The 24,045-nt window shown below is 39.1% G+C and overlaps 1 protein-coding gene across 1 annotated transcript in view; it reads left to right on the plus strand.

Annotated features, from left to right (window-relative positions):
• The first annotated feature begins 9,282 nt into the window (after positions 1-9,282).
• galnt9 (polypeptide N-acetylgalactosaminyltransferase 9) overlaps positions 9,283-24,045 on the plus strand; it is a 115,702-nt gene continuing 100,939 nt past the window's right edge. Inside the window, exon 1 of the mRNA XM_073840540.1 lies at positions 9,283-10,121. Within this exon, the coding sequence (XP_073696641.1) occupies positions 9,881-10,121 (241 nt within the window). The 5' untranslated portion in view covers positions 9,283-9,880. The remainder of the gene's footprint in view (positions 10,122-24,045) is intronic.

Consider the following 24,045-nt stretch of genomic DNA (forward strand, 5'->3'; position numbering starts at 1 on the left):
GAGCTACAAGCTCGGCTGTCCTGAGCTGACAGCGAAGGCGCTATCCCTCGTGAGCCCGAGGGCCGAGGTAGATGTTCCCTCTTGCGCTGGGTGCTCCCCAGGCAGAGATGTAATCCCACTCGCGTCCTGGCAGTTTTCCAGGCGGAGTCAATTTAGTGTTCTGGCCAGAGTTTCCAGACACTTCTCGGGTCCCTGTTGTCCGGGTGCGCCCCGACAAAGGGATTACCCTTCCTCGTGTGCCTGAGGGCCGAGGATGCTTCTTAGTCTGGCTGGTCACCAGACGGAGGCCTATCACCTCGGGGCCTGAGGGCCGAGGTGGATAACTCTCCCTCTTCGCTGGGTGCTCCCCAGGCAGAGATGTTATTCCGCTTGCGTCCTGGCAAATTTCCCAGGCGAAGCAACCAAGCGTCCTGGCATACTCCCCAGACGCTACCTGTCCCTCTACGTCTGGCTGGTCCCCAGACTGAGGTAGACACTCTCCTCGTGAGCCCGAGGGCCGAGGCAGATCATATCCCTCTTCGCTGGTACTCCCAGGCAGAGATGTAATCCCACTCGCGTCCTGGCAGTTTTCCAGGCGGAGCTAATTCAGTCCCTCTCGTGCTGGCTGTTCCCCAGACAGAGTTTGGACTACTTTCCTCGAGCGCCTGAGGGCCGAGGTTCTTGCTATGATTCCTCTTGCGCTGGGCACTCCCCAGGCAGAGATGTAATTCTACTCGCGTCCTGGCTGTTTCCAGGCGGAGCTATTTCCCGTGCTCTGGCCAGAGTTTCCAGGCACTAATTGCATCCCTCTTGATCCGGGTGCGCCCCGACAAAGGATTGCCCTCTCCTTGTGTGCCCGAGGGCCAAGGAGGACCCCTCTCTGTCTGGTGACCAGACTAGGGTGTATGACCTAACCTCGTGGGCTCAAGAGCCGAGGTTTACTCAATCCCTCTTCGCTGGGTACGTCCCAGGCAGAGATGTAATCCCGCTTGCGTCCTGGCACTCTTCCCAGGCGAAGCAACCTAGCGTTCTGGCATACTCCCCAGACGCTACCTGTCCCTCTACGTCTGGCTGGTCCCCAGACTGAGGTAGACACCTTTTCTCGTGAGCCCGAGGGCCGAGGCGGATCATATCCCTCTTCGCTGGGTACTCCCAGGCAGAGATGTAATCCCGCTCGCGTCCTGGCAGTTTTCCAGGCGGAGCTAATTTAGTCCCTCTCGTGCTGGCCTTCCCCAGACAGAGTTTGGACTACTTTCCTCGAGTGCCTGAGGGCCGAGGTACTTGTTATGTTCCCTCTTGCGCTGGGTGCTCCCCAGGCAGAGATGTCATCCCACTCACGTCCTGGCAGTTTTCCAGGCGGAGTTCTTCTGGTCCCTCTTTTGCTGGTGTCCCCAGACAGAGCGACCACTTTCCTCGCGAGCCCGAGGGCCGAGGTATATGCCACTTCCCTCTCGCTCCGGCACTATTCCCGGACGGAGGTGTAATACTTCTCCTGTCCTGGCAGTTTCCCAGGCGGAGAACCATCAGTGCTCCTGCAGGTAAGTATCAACGAGCACTGCCCTCTGATTCCGGGCTGGTCCCCCGGACAGAGGTGTACTGCCTCTCTTGCCCTGGTAACCCCAGGCAGAGAGCTTTTTCCTGGCTTGATCCACCAGAAGCAGCGCTTCCCCTTTTTTCTTCCCAGACAAACACCACTGGGTAGGAATTTGGAATTCTGGAGACATGGGCATATCGTTCCCCAGAGCGTTGATGACGCAGTGTAGAGTTCCCGAAAGGGAACGTCTCAGGTTACGTATGTAACCCTGGTTCCCTGAGGGAACGAGACACTGCGTCATGGGCCATAATTCCCGCATTTCTACCGCGCATCGCTTCATTCCTGGAAGCTGAAGCCGGTTTGAAACGCACGTGCTTATATACTTCCTGGTCGTATGACGTCATCACGTTGGTGACGTCACTCCCGTCATCCTATTGGTTGCAGACTGATTCAGAGCCGGGTTCGCCAATGGCATTCCCCAGAGCGTTGATGACGCAGTGTCTCGTTCCCTCAGGGAACCAGGGTTACATACGTAACCTGAGACGTTTTTGTCAGTTTCCACCCTAGCTGTAGCTGTAAATAAAAGTGTGTATGTTTCTCTGCATGGGTTGAATACAATTATCCAGGAGTTCAAATGCTATAATACATCTGTGGGAATGAAAATTAATTTGGTGGCCCACTTTACGGTGCCTAATCAGGTAAAAGCATTCACTCTCACACACAAATTGGCACTGTTTACAATAAAATATTAGCATACTGTGTACTGCAATGTTATTTTAATATCACTGATATAGTATTACAGTTTGATTCAGTTTTATTTGTATAGTTTACTTATTTGAATTTCATTGTTGCAAACATAGTACATCATCTCATCTGTGTATCTATGGATACAGAAAAATTACATACTGTATTGTGCAAAAATAGTATGCATAGTATGTTGGTACGCTATAGCTGACATTGTCATTCTCTTCTCCTGTCTCTTTTTTTTTCACCTCTCTGTCTCCATCTGTTCAGCTGCATCTTACCGGATTCATTATTTAGATTGAATCACTGGTCAGCCAGTTCCCATGGCAAGCATTCAAGTTAGCATAGTGCTAGAATTGTCTATTGCTGTATACACGTGTCAGATCTGCTCATGTGTGAATTGAGATCACTCACTATATATTAAAAGGTTAGCTTGTCTGAGAATTTTTGAATGTGTTTTATATGCAATGTTGTTTCTTTTTTACATGAATGGGGACAAAAGATGTAAAAAAGAAGCCTCAAAACAGACAAATAATCATAAACGTGCAGTCACATGCATTGTTTGGTGAATTTTCACAGTAATTTCGGTAGGAATCCATGCGAATGGAAATTTTACTTCAGCGTGGAAAATTACCTAGATTTTGCTACAACTTCAGGTTGGTCACATAAATTTGCTGTTGAACAAAAGAAAACTGTTTGGCTGGTGTGCTTATTTTGCAATATTGCTACAATATTTACTATTTGACAGTCTATGCTATACAGGCCCTATCCTGAAAGCCATTATTCATTGATAGTGTGACTGTCTTTAAATGATTGAGTTCACCCAAAAATGAAAATTCAGTCATTAATTACTCACCCTCATGTTGTTCCAACCTTGTGAAACCTTTGTTTACCTTTAGAACACAAATTAAGATATTTTTGATGAAATCCGAGAGCTTTCTGACCCTGCATAGACAGCAACACAACTGACATGTTCAAGGCCCAGAAAGGTAGTAAGGACATTAATAAAATAGTCCATGTGACATTAGTGGTTCTACTGAAATGCCATGAAGCTACGAGAATGCTTTTTGTGTGCAAAGAAAACTTGTGAGACTTCTGTATCAGTCTTCGTTGTGCGTTCATGAGAGTATCAGAACATATGGTGCTGCTGTCGCAGGAGCCGTAGTTCTGACATCCATGTCTCAGATTGTCTTCATTGTCTGTATATTCTGGTTTAAATAAGTAAGACTGTGCAAAAAATTGCAAGTCATCTTCCCTGTCAAAATCTTCAGACTTGTTATGTAAGGTGTGCATGTTCTTTTGCTTGTAAACAAGGTGCAGCTCATTCGGGTTCTATGTCAGAACACCAGCTCCTGTGTCAGCAGCACTACACATATGCATTGTAGTACTCTTGTGAACACGCAGCAAAGACTGACATGGAAGAATAGAATTTGTTGAATAAAGTTGTTGTTTTTGTTTTCCTTATGCACGAAAAGTATTCTTATAGCTTCATAATATTATGGTTGAACCACTGATGTCTCATGGACAATTAATACAATGTCCTTACTACCTTTCTGGGCCTTGAATGTGCCAGCTGCATTGCTGTCTATGCAGGTTCAGAAAGCTCTCAAATTTCATCAAAAATACCTTGAAAAATTTGCTTTGAAAATAAAAGAAGGTCATAAGGGTAAGTAATTAATTACAGAATGTTCATTTTTGGGTGGACTATTCCTTTAAGTAAGTTAAGTAAATTTTGTAAACTATTTGAATGTAAAACTGATTAAGTGATAACTAATAATCTTGGGTCTACTTTATTTTGCAAAGCAGAAATTAACTTTTTTCTTTAAATGTGCCAGACTTCATTAGCCGCAATAGGTAAATAACTAAAAGAATGGACCCTTTTTAAAGACAGTGATGTGTTTTCAGTTATTAACATGATAAATCTAGTAAAGTTTATTTTTTAAGAAATTATTGTTAATTAATAACACTATAATTCATTTATATAATATATTTTATATCCACCTTATTTTTTAACGTGGAAGTAGGGCATTTTATGTGAATGTGCAAGACTTCTGGATTATTAGCCACCGTAGGGAAATAACGAAAAAACGAACAACATGCAGTAACATTAAAACTGTTTATACAAACTTGTGTGTTCATAATTTAGATAATATATTAAAATGATATGGTAAGACACAACAGTTTGCAATATCAAGCAGCTTATTTATGCAGCTAAAAACAGCTGAATGACACCGGTAGCCAGAGACATTAAATTTACAAATGGCCTTGCCCGCTCTTATGCCAAAAATAAGGTGGATACACTATACTTTATACTTGGCATTAAATTACAGAAAACAAAAAAGTTGATGCATAAGTCTTTCTAATCAAACGAGTGATGGCAAATTGTACATCTTAAACAATGTGTTCAATCTCTATATTGTTTGCCTTTGTATAGCCATAGGAACACTATAATGGACTATTTTTTATTATTATTTTATTTTATTTTGCTGTTGGTGCAAACAAAAACTATCCACCTTATACACCAGAAGTAAGCTTATGAGTGTCAACGATGCGTGTAGGAATGCGAAACACGGCGTAGAAGTAAATGCAAAGTTTTTAATAAATCCTCAGGCAGGGTAACAAACAGACAGGGAAACTGGATCACACACGCACACAGTAGGTAACCTTGTAGCTGGACAAAGAAACTGAGAAATCAAACAAAATTATAAAGGGGTACTAATTACAAAGACAGGTGATGGGAATGACATTGATTAACAGGAAAACCAAATATGGACATAGGAGAAACCAATACAGTCCAATGGGGGGAAACAATGGAAAAAAACAAACAATCAGTCCATGGCGTGTGACAATGAGCGAGATTTCCAGTTCATCAGCTGCCATAGGGAAATAACGAGAAAAATAACGACATTCAGTAAACAGTAAAACTGTTTGCACTACAAACCGGTGTGTTTATAATTAAGATAATACATTACAAATAATATGGTAAGACAAATCAATTTGCAATATCAAGCAGCAAAACAAGCTGTTTTGTACAGCTAAAAAGAACTGGACGTGGATGAGACCGGAAGCCAGACCCATAACATTTAAAAAATGGCCGCTCCCGCTCTTGCGTGAAAAATAAATTGGATAGATGTTTCCCCAGCAGAGTGCAGTAAATGGTAAAACTATTAGCGTTACAAACCATTGTGTTTATGATAAAAACTAAAAGAAAGAATAATAATGATAAACACCAGTTTGCAACGGCTCGACTAGGAAGTGGGCGACAACGAAGCCGCGGGCATTCAAGTTACTGTACTTTGCCTCATCGTAACGTTAAAAAAATAAGGTGTATAGTAATGCTCTCAAGAAGTTGACTGAGGGAAAAGCCAATGAAAGTGAAGAGCAGGAGGAGACAAAGTAATAATAGTAAGAAGGAGAAGAGTTTATTGAATAGTCTTAGTTGCGTTTCAGTTTCAGTGCTCAGACTTCGGCTGAAGAACACAAATCCGTGTTAAGTTGTTGTCATGATCTGGGCTGTGGGGTTTCCCTCAGCCACCTGGGGTCGCTGTTTTCCCTTCCCTGCACTGCACTTCCCTGATTGTTCACCTGTCCTGATTATGTCACCCGTTCTTCCCCAGCTGTTCACAATCACTATTGTCTTTATAATCTCCACACTTTCACTACCCTGGTGAGTCTGCATTGTTTCCTGTTTCGTGTCACCAGTTCTGTGTGTATCCTGCTCCTGCTCAGTTCTTGTCGTGTGTGCCGTATTGGCCTTTTGTTGGTTTGTTTATTTGTTTGTTTTTGTTGTTTAAATAAATATCACTCTCCTGCATTTGGACCCAGACCTTACCTCATTCGTATCGTGACAGAATGCAGACTCCACAGATGGGTCCAGCGGGGAGGATTTTTTTTTCGAGGAGGCGGCATCCCCCCGTTCTGTTCCCAAGACAGGGGGGATGTCTTTTGAGGCGGCGTCGGCCGCTCGATTTGAAGTCATCTACGCCTGCCTGGCTGAGATGGACGCCTGTAGGGCCAAGACTGCGCGGATGCGTCCCTGCTTTGCGGTGGGGGCGGAGAGGCTCTTCCGCGGGAAGGCGGAGGTGTCCGTTATCTCCGTTCCTGACGCGCAGGTGACCGCGCCCTCTGTTCCTGACGCGGCAGTGAACGCCATCTCCGTTCCGCTATCTCCGTGCCTGAGGTGGCCGTGACCGTGCTCTCTGTTCCGGACGCGGCGGTGTTGTCCGCTATCTCCGTGCCTGATGCGGCGGTGTCCGCTATCTCCGTGCCTGACGCAGCGGTGTCCACTATCTCTGTGCCTGACGCGCCGGAGACCGCTATCTCTGTTCCTGACGCGCCGGCTACCGCTGTCTCTGTTCCTGATGCGGCACTGACTGCTATCTCTGTTCCTGACGTGGCGGCGATCGCTATCTCTGTTCCTGACGCGGCGGCGACCGCTATCTCCATTCCTGACGCGGCGGCAACCGCTATCTCTGTTCCCGAAGCGGCGGCGTCCGCTATCTCCGTTCCTGACGCACAAGTGACCACTGTCTCTGTTCCTGACGCGGCGGCGTCCACTGTCTCTGTTCCTGACGCGGCGGCGTCCGCTGTCTCTGTTCCTGACACGGCGGCGTCCGCTGTCTCTGTTCCTGACGCGACACGGACTGCTATCTCTGTTCCGGACGCGGCACTGACTGCTAGCTCTGTTCCGGACGCGGCGGTGACCGCGCACGTTCCTCTGCCGGCGAGGCCAGCTCACGTTCCTCCGTGGCACGGGCCTGGCCCACCATCCCTCCCCCTGTATCACCAGTCCCCCGTTCCACCTCCCTCCAGACTTTTCGGCCTTAAGGGGGTCGCACACCGAACGCGAAGCGCAGCGCCGCGTCGCGTCGCGCCACGTCTTTAAAATTTGAACACATAGTTTTCTATGAGCATACGCACACCGGCGGCGCCATTCGGCGTCTGTCCGCGGCGCCCAGCTACGACTCAGGAAGCTGTTCAAATTTCTGCTGCGCCACAGAGCGCCATCTGCATAGTTTTATATTAAATAACATCATATTTGTCTCAAATCGTCCTATTAGATTAAAAAAACAAGATACCACTGCTGCAAAATACTACTTACATTAGGTTTACAGCTTGAAAAAAAATGTAAACCTATATAATTCATTCATATTTTATTTTCTCAATACATTTTTTCATTCGCAAAATCTAAAGTCCTATGTAACATTTGCCTGTTGTAATTACATTCACTGTCTTTGACTGCCACCTACTGGATTTACAAGGTCACAACCGTCACTTGCAGTTCAGAACTACACTGAAAAATGAGCTGACGCGTATAGAATGTGCGCGTCCGGTGTGCGATACCTCCAGCTGTCCTCAGCGCGACGCGACGTTGCGCTGCGTTTCTCGTCCGGTGTGCGACCCCCTTTAGGGAACGACTGGAAGCCGTTCCGTAGGGGAGGGGTACTGTCATGATCTGGGCTGTGGGGTTTCCCTCAGCCACCTGGGGTCGCTGTTTTCCCTTCCCTGCACTGCACTTCCCTGATTGTTCACCTGTCCTGATTATGTCACCCGTTCTTCCCCAGCTGTTCACAATCACTATTGTCTTTATAATCTCCACACTTTCACTACCCTGGTGAGTCTGCATTGTTTCCTGTTTCGTGTCACCAGTTCTGTGTGTATCCTGCTCCTGCTCAGTTCTTGTCGTGTGTGCCGTGTTGGCCTTTTGTTGGTTTGTTTATTTGTTTGTTTTTGTTGTTTAAATAAATATCACTCTCCTGCATTTGGACCCAGACCTCACCTCATTCGTATCGTGACAGTTGTGTTATAACAAAATTATTCACAACAACATTCCATAAACCTTGAGTTTCTATAAAGATTCCTTTGTATCTCTTATTCATGAAGACCAACAGCCCTTGAAACCACACAGTCGTAAGACTAAACAACAATGGAAAAATGTGACCCTGGACCACAAAACCAAAGTTTAAAGTAGCACAGTATATTTGTAGCAATAGCCAAAAATACATTGTATGGCTCAAAAATATATATATTTTTTCTTTTATGCAAAAAATCATTAGGATATTAAGTAATGATCATGGTCCATGAAGATATTTAGCAACTTTCCTACCACAAATATCAAAAATATCAATCAAAATAGTGATATGCATTACTAAGAACCCATATGCTTTTTGTGGTCAAGGGTCACATATAAAAAACAACAATAATATAGTATAATATAATATAATATAAATGACTAATCATTTAATGGATCAGTGGAATAGATATATAAATGACTAAAATGATTATTATAAATGATTATATGATTAAATGGAATAGTAAAATTATTAAATGATAATTATAAATGAATGAAGAATATAAAAAAACAAAGTAAAACAAATTCATGGTCGCTCTCTTGAAGCAAAACACACACAGTTTGCATTTAAGGATCTTCAGATCCTTCGCTGACTTACTGTATACTCTTACTTTTTGTGGTTACAGGAACATTTTAAAATGCATCTCGGAGGCCTGATTGGAGTGCCCAGTTAAAGCAAAAAAAAAAAAAAAAACATAAACATAAACAGGTTAAAAAACAACGAACTGTGAAGAGACAAGAAAAATCTCAAAATGGAGGGGGAAGTAATTTGTTATGAAGAATAGTAATGATATATTATACGGTATAAAAATCTCTTTTTCTTATATCTAAAGCTCTGCGGTAATTTACAGGTAAGATAAGTTATGTCAATTCAAAATAACAGTTCATGTATTTATTAATTTGTTAACGACTCACTGATTGTTCACTCTCCATTGGAAATGCCACGTTTGCACTTGAGGGTAAAATTGCAAAAACATTATTCTTCTACAAACTCTCCGAGTCGTAATTCAATTGGCCAATCTCCGTGAAAACATTAGAATGTAATCCAACAGCTATCCTCATCATCTATCATATTCCAGCCTTTCATCCCCTCACAGTCTGTTGAATATTTATGAGTTTGCCGACGTCACCAGAGCGCTGAGCAGCGCGTGAAAAGCGGGATGTGAGGGAGGGAGCATGCGGGGAGCGCGAGAGAAGAACGCTGCCATGCAAAGCGTCGCTTGACAGCGTCTTTTTTACTTCCACCTGCGTTCGTCGCATAAAGATTGTGGATTGCATCTGCCCGGCCATTGCAAATCGCGTTTTACTTCGATGCCCGAGCGCGATGCATCTTTGCTTTAACAGATTGACGGAGTCGCTTGAAGGATGCTGCACACGGAGGATCGCTGTTTGACATGCACTGACATTTAAAATGAGCCATCTGAACCGTGTACATCTCATGCTTTTCGACTCATGAGTGCACAGCGTGATTAAACGCGTGCTTTTAATCGGAGCATAATCTCCGTAGGCTGCTCTGACACGTTTCTAAACGTTTGTTATGGGGGTCAGCACAACAACCCGAGGCGGTGGGGTTTGATTGCAACCTCTATTGCGTGTTTTTACTTATAGATCACATATACTTGCATCATCGTTTATGCTCGCTGATCAGCTGTTAAGCTTGTGAAACTGCGGCGAGCGCGGGTTGTTGTGCGTGGTGCTGAAAGGACAGCTCCCACCACAGCGGATCATATGGATCAATATTAGGGGTCTGACAGTGTCGCTCTCGGGCTTTAATGGCTGTGGCACGCAAGATCAAAACTCTGCTGACGGTCAACATTCTGGTGTTCGTCGGGATCATCTTGTTCTCCGTCTACTGCAGGATCCAGGACCGATCCGAAGAGCTCGTACAGATCGGGAGGCTGTCGGATCAGAGACTGCGAGGCAGGAATGCCAAAGTTACGAACTCCATGGACAGACAGTCCATTCTCAAAAGGCTGGAGCGACTAGAAGATGTGGTCTATAACCAGTTAAATGGTATGTGGGTTTTAAGCATCTTTGACTTTCATTAATAAGTCATTTACAGGCATTATATAATGCACGATCGATCAGCGTTTAATGGGCATTTAGTTATTATATATTCTAGATTTACACTTGAGATTGTCATCCTAATACTTTAACACATGACAATTCATACTGACTTGCTTATGATGCAATAAACCTCAGGAAGAGCAAGATAGGATTTGGTACATCAAAATATATCAGTCAAACAGATTAAGTGTAATGATCTGTTCATCTTTACATTGTTTTATAATGTTATTGATAAACTATTAAGTGTTATTAAAGAAATTGGACCGTATAGCAAGGATGCAATGCCTGATAATAACAGTAATAGATTTTGTCTTGTGTCTCTTAACTTGAGAGGTGTTGTTCTAAAAGTTTTTTTACATCATGAAAACAAAGTAGTCTTAAGTAGCACGGGTAAATTTGCAGCAATAGCCAAAAGTACATTGTATGGGTCAAAATAATAAAAAAAAATTATGGCAAAAATCATTAGGATATTAAGTAAAGATGATGTTTCATGAAGATATTTTGTACATTTTCTACCATACATATATTGAAACATAAATTTGAATTAGTCATATGCATTGCTAAGAACTTTATTTTAACAATTTTAGGGGCAATTTTCTCAATATTTATGTTTTTTCAGATTTTCAAATTAATGGAAAGCTAATTAAAACAAAAAGTCCCTTATGACTGCTTTTGTGGTCTAGGGTTACAGATGTCTATTACCATGTAATTCTGCATGCTTGTCTAAATCTGGAACACAGAACTGACTTCTTTTAATGAACTTATTTTTAATAATGTTTATTTATAGACTGTTTAGTTACTGTTTTAACAGCAAAATGTAATGCAAGAAACTTCAGTGGTGAATCAAAATTAAAATAAATTATTACAATTATTCAAAATTTTCTATAATGTTTGTGAAACTTTGGTTGGGATGAAAATGCTGTGCATGCTTACATAAAATCTACAGATTTCTATATAAATGTATGTCCTGTCATTCAACTGTGAGCTCATATATTTTGGCTAATGTGATTATGCTTTCAGCCACCAATACGAATGTCAGTTTTGTTTAGTACATATTATCATTTTTAAATCCATCCCATGGGTTTTACCACAAAACCAGTGCAAAAAATAATTAGCAGCTTCTATCTGGGCCTGTACTACTTCGATCTTGCTTCCCATGCACTCGTCTTTGCCTTAACCACACTTGTGATTCCTCTTAGTTCTTTTCTTAGAATATCAGAGCCCATTTCCTTAATCATTATGTTCCTATAAAAGCATTTTTCTTTCTTCCTGGAGAACACGTGAAGGTCATAGTTCATGTGATGTGCTATCTTTCCTTTAAACGTCTGTTAAAAGACCTCTCACTCCCCGTTTGCTTTTCTTAGCGCATCTATTTGATCTGATTGTTATTCCGTAAGACCAGCACCATTTGTGTATGAAGGGGGTCACTCTGTCAGTTTGAATTATCCTTCTTGCATTTGGAAGAAAGCCAAGAGGCACTGCTTCACAAAAAAGCCCTCTAATGTGCCCTACTGATTGAGAGGGCTTTCATTCTGCACAAGTGCCACCACATATTTCCCCCGGAGGCTTTTCCACTCGGTAGAATTCATCAGTCTGTCACAAATCTTCTTGATGTTGGGGCCGTTATACATTTTATTCCGACACATATTTATCTGATGCGCATGAAACTTGTGCGATAGTGCAAGGCACCCACCAACTGTATGTGATAGTGAGACTGGAATTGCTTTTCCCTTGAGGTTTTCACATTTCTGGTTTGCTGTATTTGCTTCCAAAGGTGATTTGAGATGATTGTCCATTTTTCACTCGTTTATTGTCCTGACAATGAGACCCAGAGGATTACAGCGAGGTCCGATTGCATTTCTAGGACACAGTGAGTTTTACGAGAAAGCAGTAATTGTTTGGTTGTTGATCGTGCCCTCGAAACATCTTAGCAAATATGCTGTAAATGTTTGTGTGAGCATTACTTTTATGAATAATTTCCCAAAGAACGTTTAAAACTTATCACAGACAGCAATTCTAGTTTGAGATAGACAGATGTATCATCATTTACCAGCACCAACATTCATTAAATGAGAATCATTGCACACAGCATGATCGTGCACCTGTTTTTTCGAGAGGGCTCTAGTGACAGGCCTGGCAAAATTGCAATTGCAACTTGACAGCCAGTGATCACCATGCATTGTATTGCATGCATTGTATTGCACCTAAATAGTTTGGCAATGACTTAAATAATGCATGAAAATCAGTTACCTTGAGTCACAGGAGTCAAAATAATTTACATTGTACCAAGCTACACAGTACAATAAACTACGACAGCACAGATTAAGGTAATCAGTGCAGGAAGTGTAATGCCATTCACCATTTGGACGAACTTAACAAGTGCATTTAACAGTGAAAACCAAAGTGCGAAGAGCCATTCAGAGACAGTAGGTCATCTCTGACAGAGTTGTTTAGAAATGCTGGATTATTTTGAAAAGACCCTTTATCTGACTGCTATTAAAAATGCAGAGCTATGAGAATGTGCAATTAGCCCCCTGATTAGGCAGCAGATCTACCGTGAGCATTAGCGCTAAAGTGTGCTTAATTTCTACAGCTGTAGTTCGGTTTATCTCCGCAAACACAGATGCGGGAGACTGAACAGATTTGTACATGGGAAGTGATATAAACAGAGAAGACTGCATTTCCAATCAAAAGTTTGGGTTTGGATACGGTTTTGTGCACCCAGGCTGCATTTATTTGATCAAAAAAATACAGTAAAACAGTAATATTGGGAAATATTTTATTTATTTATTTATTTTATTGCAATTTAAAAAACTTTTTTACATTTATTCCTGTGATGGCTGAATTTTCAGCATCATTACTCCAGTCTTTAGTGTTACATAATCCTTCAGAAGTCATTCTAATATGCCAATTTGGTGCCCGGGAAACATTTCATATTATTATCAATGTTGAAAGCAGTTGAGCTACTTAATAGTTTTGTGGAAACTTTTCCCCCTCAAAACTCTTTGATGAATATAAAGTTCAAAAGTACAGCATTTATTTGAAATATAAATATATGTGTATTTATGTATTTAAATGAGTGCTGTCAAAATTAGCATGTTAACACAGTCAATTAATTTCTCTAGTTTAACAGTGTTAAAAATATTTAAAGGATTAGTTCACTTCCAGAACTTTCCAGAAATTTCCTGATAATTTACTTACCCCCTTGTCATCCAAGATGTTCATGTCTTTCTTTTTTCAGTCGTAATCAAATTTAGTTTTTTGAGGAAAATATTTCTGGAATTTTCTCCATATAGTGAACTTCAATGGTGCCCACGAGTTTGATCTTCCAAAAAGCAGTTTAAATGCAGTTTCAAAGGGCACTAAATGATCCCAGCTGAGGAATAAGGGTCCTATCTTTCTTAAATAAATGAATATTTATACACTTTTTAACCTCAAATGCTCGTCTTATCTAGCTCTGCGATGCACATGCGTACTCTGTGCGCTCCGGTTCAATATAGTTGGGGTATGTCGATAAACTCCCAACTCATTTTCTCCTCCAACATCAAAATCGTCCTACATTGCTGCAACCAAGTGTTTACAAAGTGAAAGTGCAAAGAAGATCAAACGCTCTATACGAAAAAAGGTAAAACAGCGATGTAGGGTGATTTTGAAATTGGAGGAGAAAATGAGATGGGAGTTTTACCCATAAATGTAATTTTATAAATAGTTTGCTAAATTGCATAATTTACTTTTTTTTTTAAGTTTTTAAAATAGTTCTTTTCAATTTCAGTTTTCATTTACTCAGGTTGTTTCAAACCTGACTTTCAAAAATGAAAATGTTCCATAATATTCCTTTTTTTTTTTTTCTGTGAACATCAATTGGGTCCAAAATTGTTCCTAAAATGTCTTCTTTTATGTTCTGCAGAAAAACTAAATGACATGGGGTGAGTAAATGATGACAGAATTGTCATTTTGGTTTAACTAAAAATCATATCACGTGACAGCAAACACACTTGCCACTTAGATTGCCACTTAGATTCGCTTCTATGTAGTGTTCAAAGACAAGTTTAGGCAGTGTATATTTGGCTTATCACATCATGCGGAAACCCTCTGTAGGGTTGAGGCTGTGTAGGTGTCCCGTTTGCCATACATCTATAAAAAGTACAACCGCCCCAACATTGTTGTTATACAGTGTGCTGGTACTATTGATAATGTAATTTCTCTAGCTGTAGTCATTTCGAGTCAGACTGAAATTCAATGGAAGAAATGACAATATCAATAATTGCTTCCAATGTATAACATAATTGATACTATATTGAAACCTGATTTATATGGCTCACATGTTCCAATTCAGATATTTTGATTGTCCTGTCTTACTTTATGCATTTTGGTTATAAATCTGGCTTCTGAGTAGGTATTTCACTACCGTCGATGCTTTATGGCCCAGCACATTTTAGTGTCTCATGTATTCACAGTGGCCTCTAAAGGGGACTGTCCAATCCTGCCATTCAGTTCCCTTAACCACATTTTCCTCATGAATATTTATGCTGCACTCGCATCAGTTTTGACATGCATTTTTATATTCATTCAGCCCCTAAATCACCTCAAAAAGGAGTATCTCTTATCCTGGAATCCAGAGAGGGTCAGTAAGAACATTTTTTTTCTTTTCAAATCTTGTTACATAATTTAAAGCAATTCCGAGTGAAGTGCAGCAGGCCCGAATGCTGTCAGAGCACTTTACGAGAAAGTAGAAGATAAACATGACTCGTAGTATCACGAATAGATCAGAACGGATGACTAAAAGACCTCTGCAAACACAGAGTGGATTAAACCGCATTGGTCGAGCCAGTGGCTGAAAGGGTCGTGACCTGTATCGGTTGTTTGTGTTGTTTATAGGATGTAGCTGTGTGTTCGCAAACAACATGCATGGACATTTTTTTTTATAGCATATTGTGTAGATTGTATAAAATGAAGGATCCACAGCTGTGTTTTTATTTTTTGTTTAGTGATAGTTGTTCATGAGTCCCTTGTTTGTCCTGAACAGTTAAACTGCCCGCTGTTCTTCAGAAAAATCTTTCAGATCCCACAAAAAATATATAATTTTTTTAGCATTTTTGTGTATTTGAACCCCTTCCAACAATGACTGTATGATATTGAGATCCATCTTTTCACACTGAGGACAACTGAGGGACTCATATGCAACTATTACAGAAGGTTCAAACGCTCACCGATGCTTCAGAAGGAAACTCGATAAATTAAGAGCCGAGGGGTGAAAACTTTTGGAATTTGAGGATCTGGGTAAATATAACTTATTTTTGTCTTCTGGGAAGCATGTAAGTATCTTTTGTAGCTTCTGAAGGGCAGTACTATATGAAATAAATATCATATTTTAGGCAAAATAAGAAAAAATTACGCATCTTCATTCAGTTCAAAAGTTTTCACCCCCTGTCTCTTAATGCATCGTGTTTCTTTCTGGAGCATTAATGAGCGTTTTAACCTTCTGTAATAGTTGCATATGAGTACCTCAGTTGTCCTCAGTGTGAAAAGATGGATCTCAAAATCATACAGTCATTGTTGGATAGGGTTCAAATATACACTAATGCTGAAAACCAAAGAATTTGTGGGACCTGAAGGGTTTTTCTAAAGAACAGCGGGCAGTTTAACGGTTCAGGACAAACAAAGGACTAATGAACTATCACTAAACAAAAAACACAGCTGTGGATCATTCAGGAAACAACATAGTATTAAGAATCAAGTGTATGTAAACAACCTAAACTTATATCCGATAAAGTTAACTTAAATTGACGACAGTAACTCTTAAGTATCTTGGCTGAAGTGAGTGAAGTATTCATGTTTCTGAACTGCCTAAGTACACATGCATGGAATTTGCTTCTAAAAGAAAGTGGAATTGGAGCTATCTGTCAAGAAATTCAAAGCTTTTGCAAAAAGTAGCTAACAGGATGTGTTCATAAACCATTTCTCAAAGACAGACTGCCGAGCAGCCTGTTAAAATAATGAGTCTGGAAAGGCCAGTCCATTACAGTAAGAGAGAGAATGTCACAGAGAGAGAGTTACTCCATCCCACTAATCAGAGATCATGAATTTTAGGCACACGTCCTTCACTTTTTCAGAAAAAGAAAAAATGGTGTCCTTTATTTTTGAGACCAAATTGAGTCCATTTTCTTTACTTTGTTAATATGAACAAATGTGTTTTCTAATCGGCGATCATGAATTTTAGGTACACGTTTTTCACTCTTTCAGAAAAAGAAAAAATGGTGTCCTTTATTTTTGATACCAAATTGAGTACATTTTCTTTCTGTTTTACTTTACTTTGTTAATATGAACAAATGTGTTTTTATTGACTGCATGAAACAGAAAGGAAGGGAATGCAATTACAATTAATGTGCTTATGTATTTCTTATTGATGAAATTGATGGTAACATTGATTTGTTATTACCATCTGATGAATGAATTATTAAATCACAGGGGAAAAGAATTGTTATTCAAAACAAGGATAAAATTTAACATCCTTTTAACAAGGATAAAATCAAAATTTCTTTCTTTTTTAAAATTATGTATTGTGAATTACTTGCCTGTCCATTGCATAATTACATACAAAGAGGAAAGTCCATGGGAAAGGGTCAAAGGTCATCATGTAAGGTGATTCAGATGGTTTTTTTTTATTATTATTATATATAAGCTTTAATAAGTTAGGGTAGGAAAATATTTTATATTTTAAATATAAAGAGATACAACTATTTGAAAATCAAATGAAGTTTTTAGCAATGCATATTACTAATTAATAATTAAGTTTTGATATATTTATGGTAGGAAATTGACAAAATATTTTCATGGAACATGATCTTTAACTTAATATCCTAATGATTTTTTGGCATAAAAGAAAAATCGATTATTTTGACCCATACAATGTTTTTTTGGCTAATAAACCCATGCTACTTAAGACTAGTTTTGTGGTCTAGGGTCATATTTCTCTTAGGAATAGTATGCAGATGAGCCTTTTTCAGATTTGTTATTGTGTGCAGTTCTGCAAAATCATCAAACAATGTTTCTTGTTTGTTGCTTTTTTTAGTGGCCTGCATTTCATAAATTGATGTGTTTATGTCACTCTTCATGTAGAGTAGAAAATACTAAACAGTGCTAATGGTTTCGAATGCAACTGCTGATTAGTTTCCAGACTTCATGTTTATCTTATTACTGAAGATATGTAAACTAGAAGCTTTCAAATCACCAGTCTCTATTGTGCTCTTTTCATTTGGAGGTTGAAATAGTGGCAAGAGAGCTGTAGATTTCTTTCTTTTTTTATTTTTTTTTAAAGAGGGAAGAAAACAGAGTAATTGCTCGTCCACAAACAGAGCCCGTTTCCTTCAGTCTTTGTAACTTAATTTCTTGAGCTCACTGTAATCACTGCTGTCTCTTTACAGCCTTCAAAGCGTATTATTATCAGCGTGCACATGCATGCACATGCACATTTACATAGACAGAGATTAAGTAGCGACTCTGAGCTGAACAGCAGGGAAAAAACAATCTCCTTTACCATTTTTATTAGCAGCCACTAAAATAATCTGAGGAAGTCAGTTTGGAGTTTGTTTGGAGTTTAAAAATACCTTAATCTACTTTCATACACCTCTAAAAATAAAGGGCCAGATTTACTACACAGGGCAAATCAGCGTTAGAGCACAATTCCATAAAAGCGCAGATTTGAGAGGAAAATTCTGTGTGTGATTTTACTGACAATGCGCACATTAAAGAACACAGACGCCGCCAGATCATTTCCATAATGACCAGCGCAATCTACCAAGAGCAGCACAAATTGCCACCTGTTTTAAGACATGCTTTTTTTGTCCATTAAATAATGTGGGGATGCACGATATGAAAAATTCTAACCGATACCGATAGCCGATAATTAAGTCCTTCTTTTGGCCGTTGCCGATACCGATAACCAATACATTCATATTTTTATATGATAATTTTGTGCACACAGGAGAATACAAAATCTAAGATAAACTAATGAAATTTATATTATATATCTGGGTCTAACAGTCATAGCAAACAGTCCTGACTCTTCAAAAATGTTTTTATTTTTTTGTGTAAGGCACCACAATTCTAAATAAAATAGAATGCTTTGACATTTTGTCAACCTGGAAAAAATGAAAAGTGCATCATGGAGTAAAGTCAGATGTCCAAATGTCTTTGGTAAAGCTTACATGTAGTCCATTCTTATTGATCATATTATGAATGTGTGCAGCAGCCAAATCGTACAAGGCGGGGAATAAAACATCAGAATCGAGATAAAAACATCTCAACTCTTCAGAATGCCGCAAGCGCAACGCAGCTTCATCCTTTCACTTAATAACACTGAAAGCACTGGCAAGGTGGAGAAACAGCTTATCAAAGCTGTACAGGAATAAATATTTTTAAATAAATTTGATAACAGAGCTACTGCAAGCGATTTTTAATGCTGAAAATCTATTTATTCTTTGCTGAAACTACCGCGTCTTTATGGAGAGCGCATGTCATGGCTGCTTAGCAACGGCAGACGCCATTGGAGCTCAAACTACAGAGAGGTTTGGCAATGACTTTGGGTTTGGAAAGAAAGAGAAGGCGGCGCTTCAGCGTTTTCCACGCGTTTTTAGGCGCGACATGTGAACGGCCCCTAAAACAGATTCACCGCGATGACGACCTCTGAAGTGAGATATAAGATTGTTAAAACTTAACGGCTTTTTACCTCCTCTCGGAATCCTTGCTAAACATGTGTTGCAAATAGCAGTAGCATTGTCCTCCGCTGTCACTGTGAAAAACTTCCAGACCTGCGAAGGCGATGATGACGACACAGATGATGACGTATTAAACGCGACAAAGGCCGAGAGTCACTGCAGTTTACAGCTGCAGTCACTTGCAAAGCAGATGAGTCTCCAGACTGATTGATTGATTTACCAGCAAGAGTACTTTATCGGATCGGATTTCATTTATTTATCGGAGCAATAAAAATGACGTAATTTTTACCCATATCTGTCCGATAAATATCATGCATCCCTAAAATAATGGTACCAGAAAATACCAGTAATTTAATGTGTGCAAATATTAGTAAATCGCGTTGCATGATTAATTTTAATACTGTCCTCCAACAAATTTAGCATCTGAAATAGAAACTCCTACGAATGCATAATCAATAAGGTCAGGCGCCTTTTTAGCGCTAATTCTTCACTGTGCGTCTTTAGTAAATTCCTACTATTTTACCACAAAAAGACGGCTCAAGCTGGAGCAAGCTGTTAGTAAAACTGGCCCAAAGTTTCCAAAATGGTGTTTTTGCAGCGATGCAATAGAAGAACAATTCATGGTTCCCATGTTACAGAGTGACAGAAATGTGAAGCGAGCGGATCCATCAGCAAAGCTTTTATTTAACAGAGACGTTGCACAGGCAAGGGTCGAACAGTGGCAGACAGGTATGGGGGCAAGACAAAAAAATAAGTCAGATAAACAGGCGTGAGTCGATCAACGGCGAATGTAATCTAGGGGGAAGGCAAATGGTTAATCCACAAAACAGGCTAGAGTCCAAACGAGAGGCAAACAGAGTCTAAAATGGCAAAGCAAAAGGTAAATCCAAGACAGGCGATAGTATCAGGGCAGGCAGAGACAGGATACACAGGCTAGAATCCAGACACAGGTAAATCAGAAAAGGCAAGACTAGGCTAAGAAAACAGGAGCAGGATCCGTAAAGTAGCTATCAGCGAGGGTAGCGACAGGGTAGCATACAACACTCAGCATTCAGGAAGAGGAAGTCCATGGCTTATAAAGTGTGTTTGATTGGTTTGAATCTGTGCAATGGATGATGGGAAATGTAGTCCAGGGTGACATGTGAAAGTCTGTGTAGAGTCAATATCATGGAAAAGTGACCTCTGGTGACAATTGGACGAAAGTCCACAAACAGGATTCGTGACACTTAAAGTGAACAGTTAAAAAAAAATATTTTTTTTTTCTTAGTGTGAAGAATATTTAATAAATCTAACAAAACTTTTCCACTATAAAGAACCTTTTGTGTAATATAAATGTTCCACAGTCTTAAAAAATAAAGTTTCCAAAAGGTTCACTGTGATCCCATATAAGAAGTATTTTTGTTTCCCCAAAGTACCTTTCAGCAAGGATCTAAAAAAACATTTTTTTTCTTATTTTGAAGAACATTTAAAAGTGTAATTCAACCAAAAATTTAAATTACCCATGATTCACTCACCCTCAAGGCACCCTAGGTGTATATGACTTTCGTCTTTCAGATAATAAAATCATAAAATTCAATAATATCCTGGCTCTTCCAAGATTATAATGGCAGTGAATGGGTTTTGAGATTTTGAAGACCAATAAAGTGCATCCATCCATCATGAAAAGTGCTCCACATGGCTCTGAGGGGTTAATAAAGGCATTCTTAAGTGAATCACTGCATTTAAGTAGAATATCCATACTTAAAACTTCCGCTAACTTTCGTACATGTGTTCACAAGACAGCGGCGTTCCAGCGGTTGAAATAGGACGTAGGTGTAGCGTAAGCTCTGGTGAGAATATGTTAGTTTTGCAAAAACCAAGTTTTGTTTACAGCAAAGGAAAACCAGTCTTCTCTTGGCTTATATCAAAATCCTCCAACATTTGCTTGACAAATCTTCATTTTGTACTTTTAATTCATGACTGGTGTTTTGTTTTGCTTTCTCACCGGAGCTTATACAACGCCTACGGCATACATCATCCGCTCTCTTGTGAACACCTATACAACAGTTAGCGGAAGCTAGAGGTTATGGTTTATAAAGTTTTGAATATAGATTTTTTTTCTTACAGAAGTGCATCACTTCACTTTAGAAGGCCTTTATTAACCCCCAGAAGCCATGTGGAGCACTTTTTATGATGGATGGATGCACTTTATTGGGCTTCAAAATCTCAACACTACCATTATAAAGCTTGGAAAAGCCAGGACTTTTTAAAATAAAACTCAAATTGTATTTGTCTGAAAGATAAAAGTCATATACACCTAGGATGGCTTGAGGGTGAGTAAATAATGGGCTTATTTTCATTTTTGGGTGAACTAACCCTTTAAACCAACCAAAGATATTTTTTTTCTTAGTTGGTTTAAAATAGTTTAGATTGTCTCCCAGCCTGAATAATTGGACTATTTTAATGATATTCTTACTACCTTTCTGGGCTTTGAACGTGGTAGTTGGGTTGCTGTCCATTTAGGGTAAGAAAGCTCTTAGATGTCATCAAAAATATCTTATTGTGTTCCAAAGATGAACAAAGGTCTTATAGGTTTGGAATGACATGACGGTAATTAATGACAGAATTTCCATTTTTGGGTGAACTATCTCTTTAATGATGCCATAGAAACACATTTTTCTGAGTCTAAGGACTCGGACAGCTTCAACTAGATCATCACGTGTTATTATCAAAAAATTGGGTAATTACAACATGGCATAAATGCAGCTTTACTTCCAACCTGAATTAAACCAGCATAGGCTCATTGGAAATATGAAACTGAAAAAACGTACCTATATGTACAAATCGCTGCCGTTTCCAGTTGAAATGAACACTGGAAGCAGTAAAAACTCTGCAACTTTTGTTCCTTTTCACACAAAGTATGATTTATACAAAGAGTTTTGATTAATAAAGCCTAATTTTCACACAATTACTTCAAGAATATTATATTATGGCTTCAAAACAATTCAGTGTGATTTGAAAACTGATACTTCTGCACGTTTTGGTCACATATACAGCTTCATATGCATGAGTTTTCTAACTCAGTAGGTTTGCTCGGTAGCTCACGCAATACGACGTTGCACTTGAGTGATGAAGAGCTCAGGTATGAACCCCATGAAACTACGGTTCGACAAAACACCTCAAATCCACATAAGGAAGTTAAAATAGCACGGCTGCCTCAACAAATGTGCTTTTATATCACTTTTACATTAGATAACACTATTGGTTAGGTTTAGGGTTGGGTTTGGTGTAGGGAATATTTCCAACATGATCATTAATCTTTAGCGACACTCACTGGATATTTGAATTCTGAACAGCCGCAATATGTACCTCAAGCAGCGTAATAAAAACTCAGCAAACATGCCTGTACCAGTGTAATAAAAACATGCCACAGTCACGTATTGAATGTGTGTTTTAGCACCACTCTCTGGACATTTCACTTTGAAACTGTTGCGAAACAGGCAGTGAGGTACATAATTACGGTGTTGCAAGAAATGCATATAGAGGCATGTATTGGTTCCATACCAGGAGCACGATTGGACGTCCTTGGTCTAAAAAACCTGGTCAAGTTGGTTTTCAGCTGGTTTAGTTTGTTGGCCAAAACCCTCTAAACGAGCTTAGACTGTTTTGTTGGTGAAAATGTTGTTTGATAACTTTTGGAATTGTATATATGTTACGTTCATGGAAATGATATGATGTTTCTCTTCAACATTTCATGTTGTATTAGTAGAACTCCACATTAAGTCAGTGTGATATGCAGTTTCTCTCTGCCATAGACAGCTGGCTCTTAGGGATTAGTGTCAAAATGCCAGGCCGCTATGTAATAGAATTCTCTCAACACAGCCAACAGAGGCAGACTTCGAGACAATGGCAATAACAATGACAGTGAAAGAGACACAAAACCTCAGACGGTTACAGAAAGGCATTACCATTTCAGCTCCAGCTTGCGAGAAAAACTCTTGATCCAAGAGCTCAGCCTCCAAGACAAGTCAACACTCTGGGAGGTCACGACTGCCAGGAGGAGAGGTGCAGTCCTGGGATGCTTTATGTAGATCAGATGAGACAGAGCCATTTGTGGTGCAAGTCTAGTTTGTAGGGTTGAAAGTGGAATAGGGTTTAATGCTGCACCAACTGGTGTTTGTGAAAGCGACTGGTTTGGATTCCAAGACGCAATTTCTACATTCGTTTGCCAAGCACGGTCACTGCCTAAAGCCAAACCATCCAAGCAGACCTTCTTAACAAAAACACTTAGAATAATTCTGAAATGATTCACATAAATTCTAATGTGATAGATTGATGAAATATAATTTCTGTGCACAAAAAAAATAAAGCAGTAAGCCACTTACTTACGTGGTAAATTGATTCTATGATGTGTTTTAATTAAAATTTTTATTTAAGCTTTAATAATATTATGTCATTTTTTTTGAGTTTTTTTTTTTTTTTTAGTTTTGTAATATTTTGTAACATTTCTTTTTTTTTTTTTTTTTTTTTTAGTAATTTTAGGTCTTAAATTTAAACTTATTTCAGTTAGTTGCCAGGGTATTATTTCTATATATATATATATATATATATATATATATATATATATATATATATATATATATATATTTTTTTTTTTTAGTTTTTCATCTAATACTTTGTTTGTTATATAGCCTACTATAATTTTCTTAACATATTTTGTAATTGGTATTATTTTTCGGGGGCTTATTTTTTATTTTATTTTTATTTTTATTTTGGTTTGTTAGTTTTTTTTAATATTTAGATTTAGAAAGAAAAAAATATAATTTTTTAAAATAAAATATTTTGTTAAAAATATTTGTTATTTTATTTTTGTTTGTTTTTTTAATATATATATATACAGTACAGACCAAAAGTTTGGACACACCTTTGAACCAAAGTTTTCTTTATTTTCATAGTCATGAAAATAAAGAAAACTCTTTGAATTAGAAAGTGTGTCCAAACTTTTGGTCTGTACTGTATATATATATATATTTTCTATTCAGCTTATTTTTTTATATTTTAATTTCTTTGGTCATATTAGTTCTTTAATTTAAACTTATTTTTATTTTAAGTTTTTCCTCTAATATTTTATTTGTTATATAACACAATTTTCTTAATGTTAAATAACAAAAATA

This window comes from Garra rufa, chromosome 5, assembly GCF_049309525.1.
Source record: "Garra rufa chromosome 5, GarRuf1.0, whole genome shotgun sequence".
Taxonomy (NCBI): Eukaryota; Metazoa; Chordata; class Actinopteri; order Cypriniformes; family Cyprinidae; genus Garra; species Garra rufa.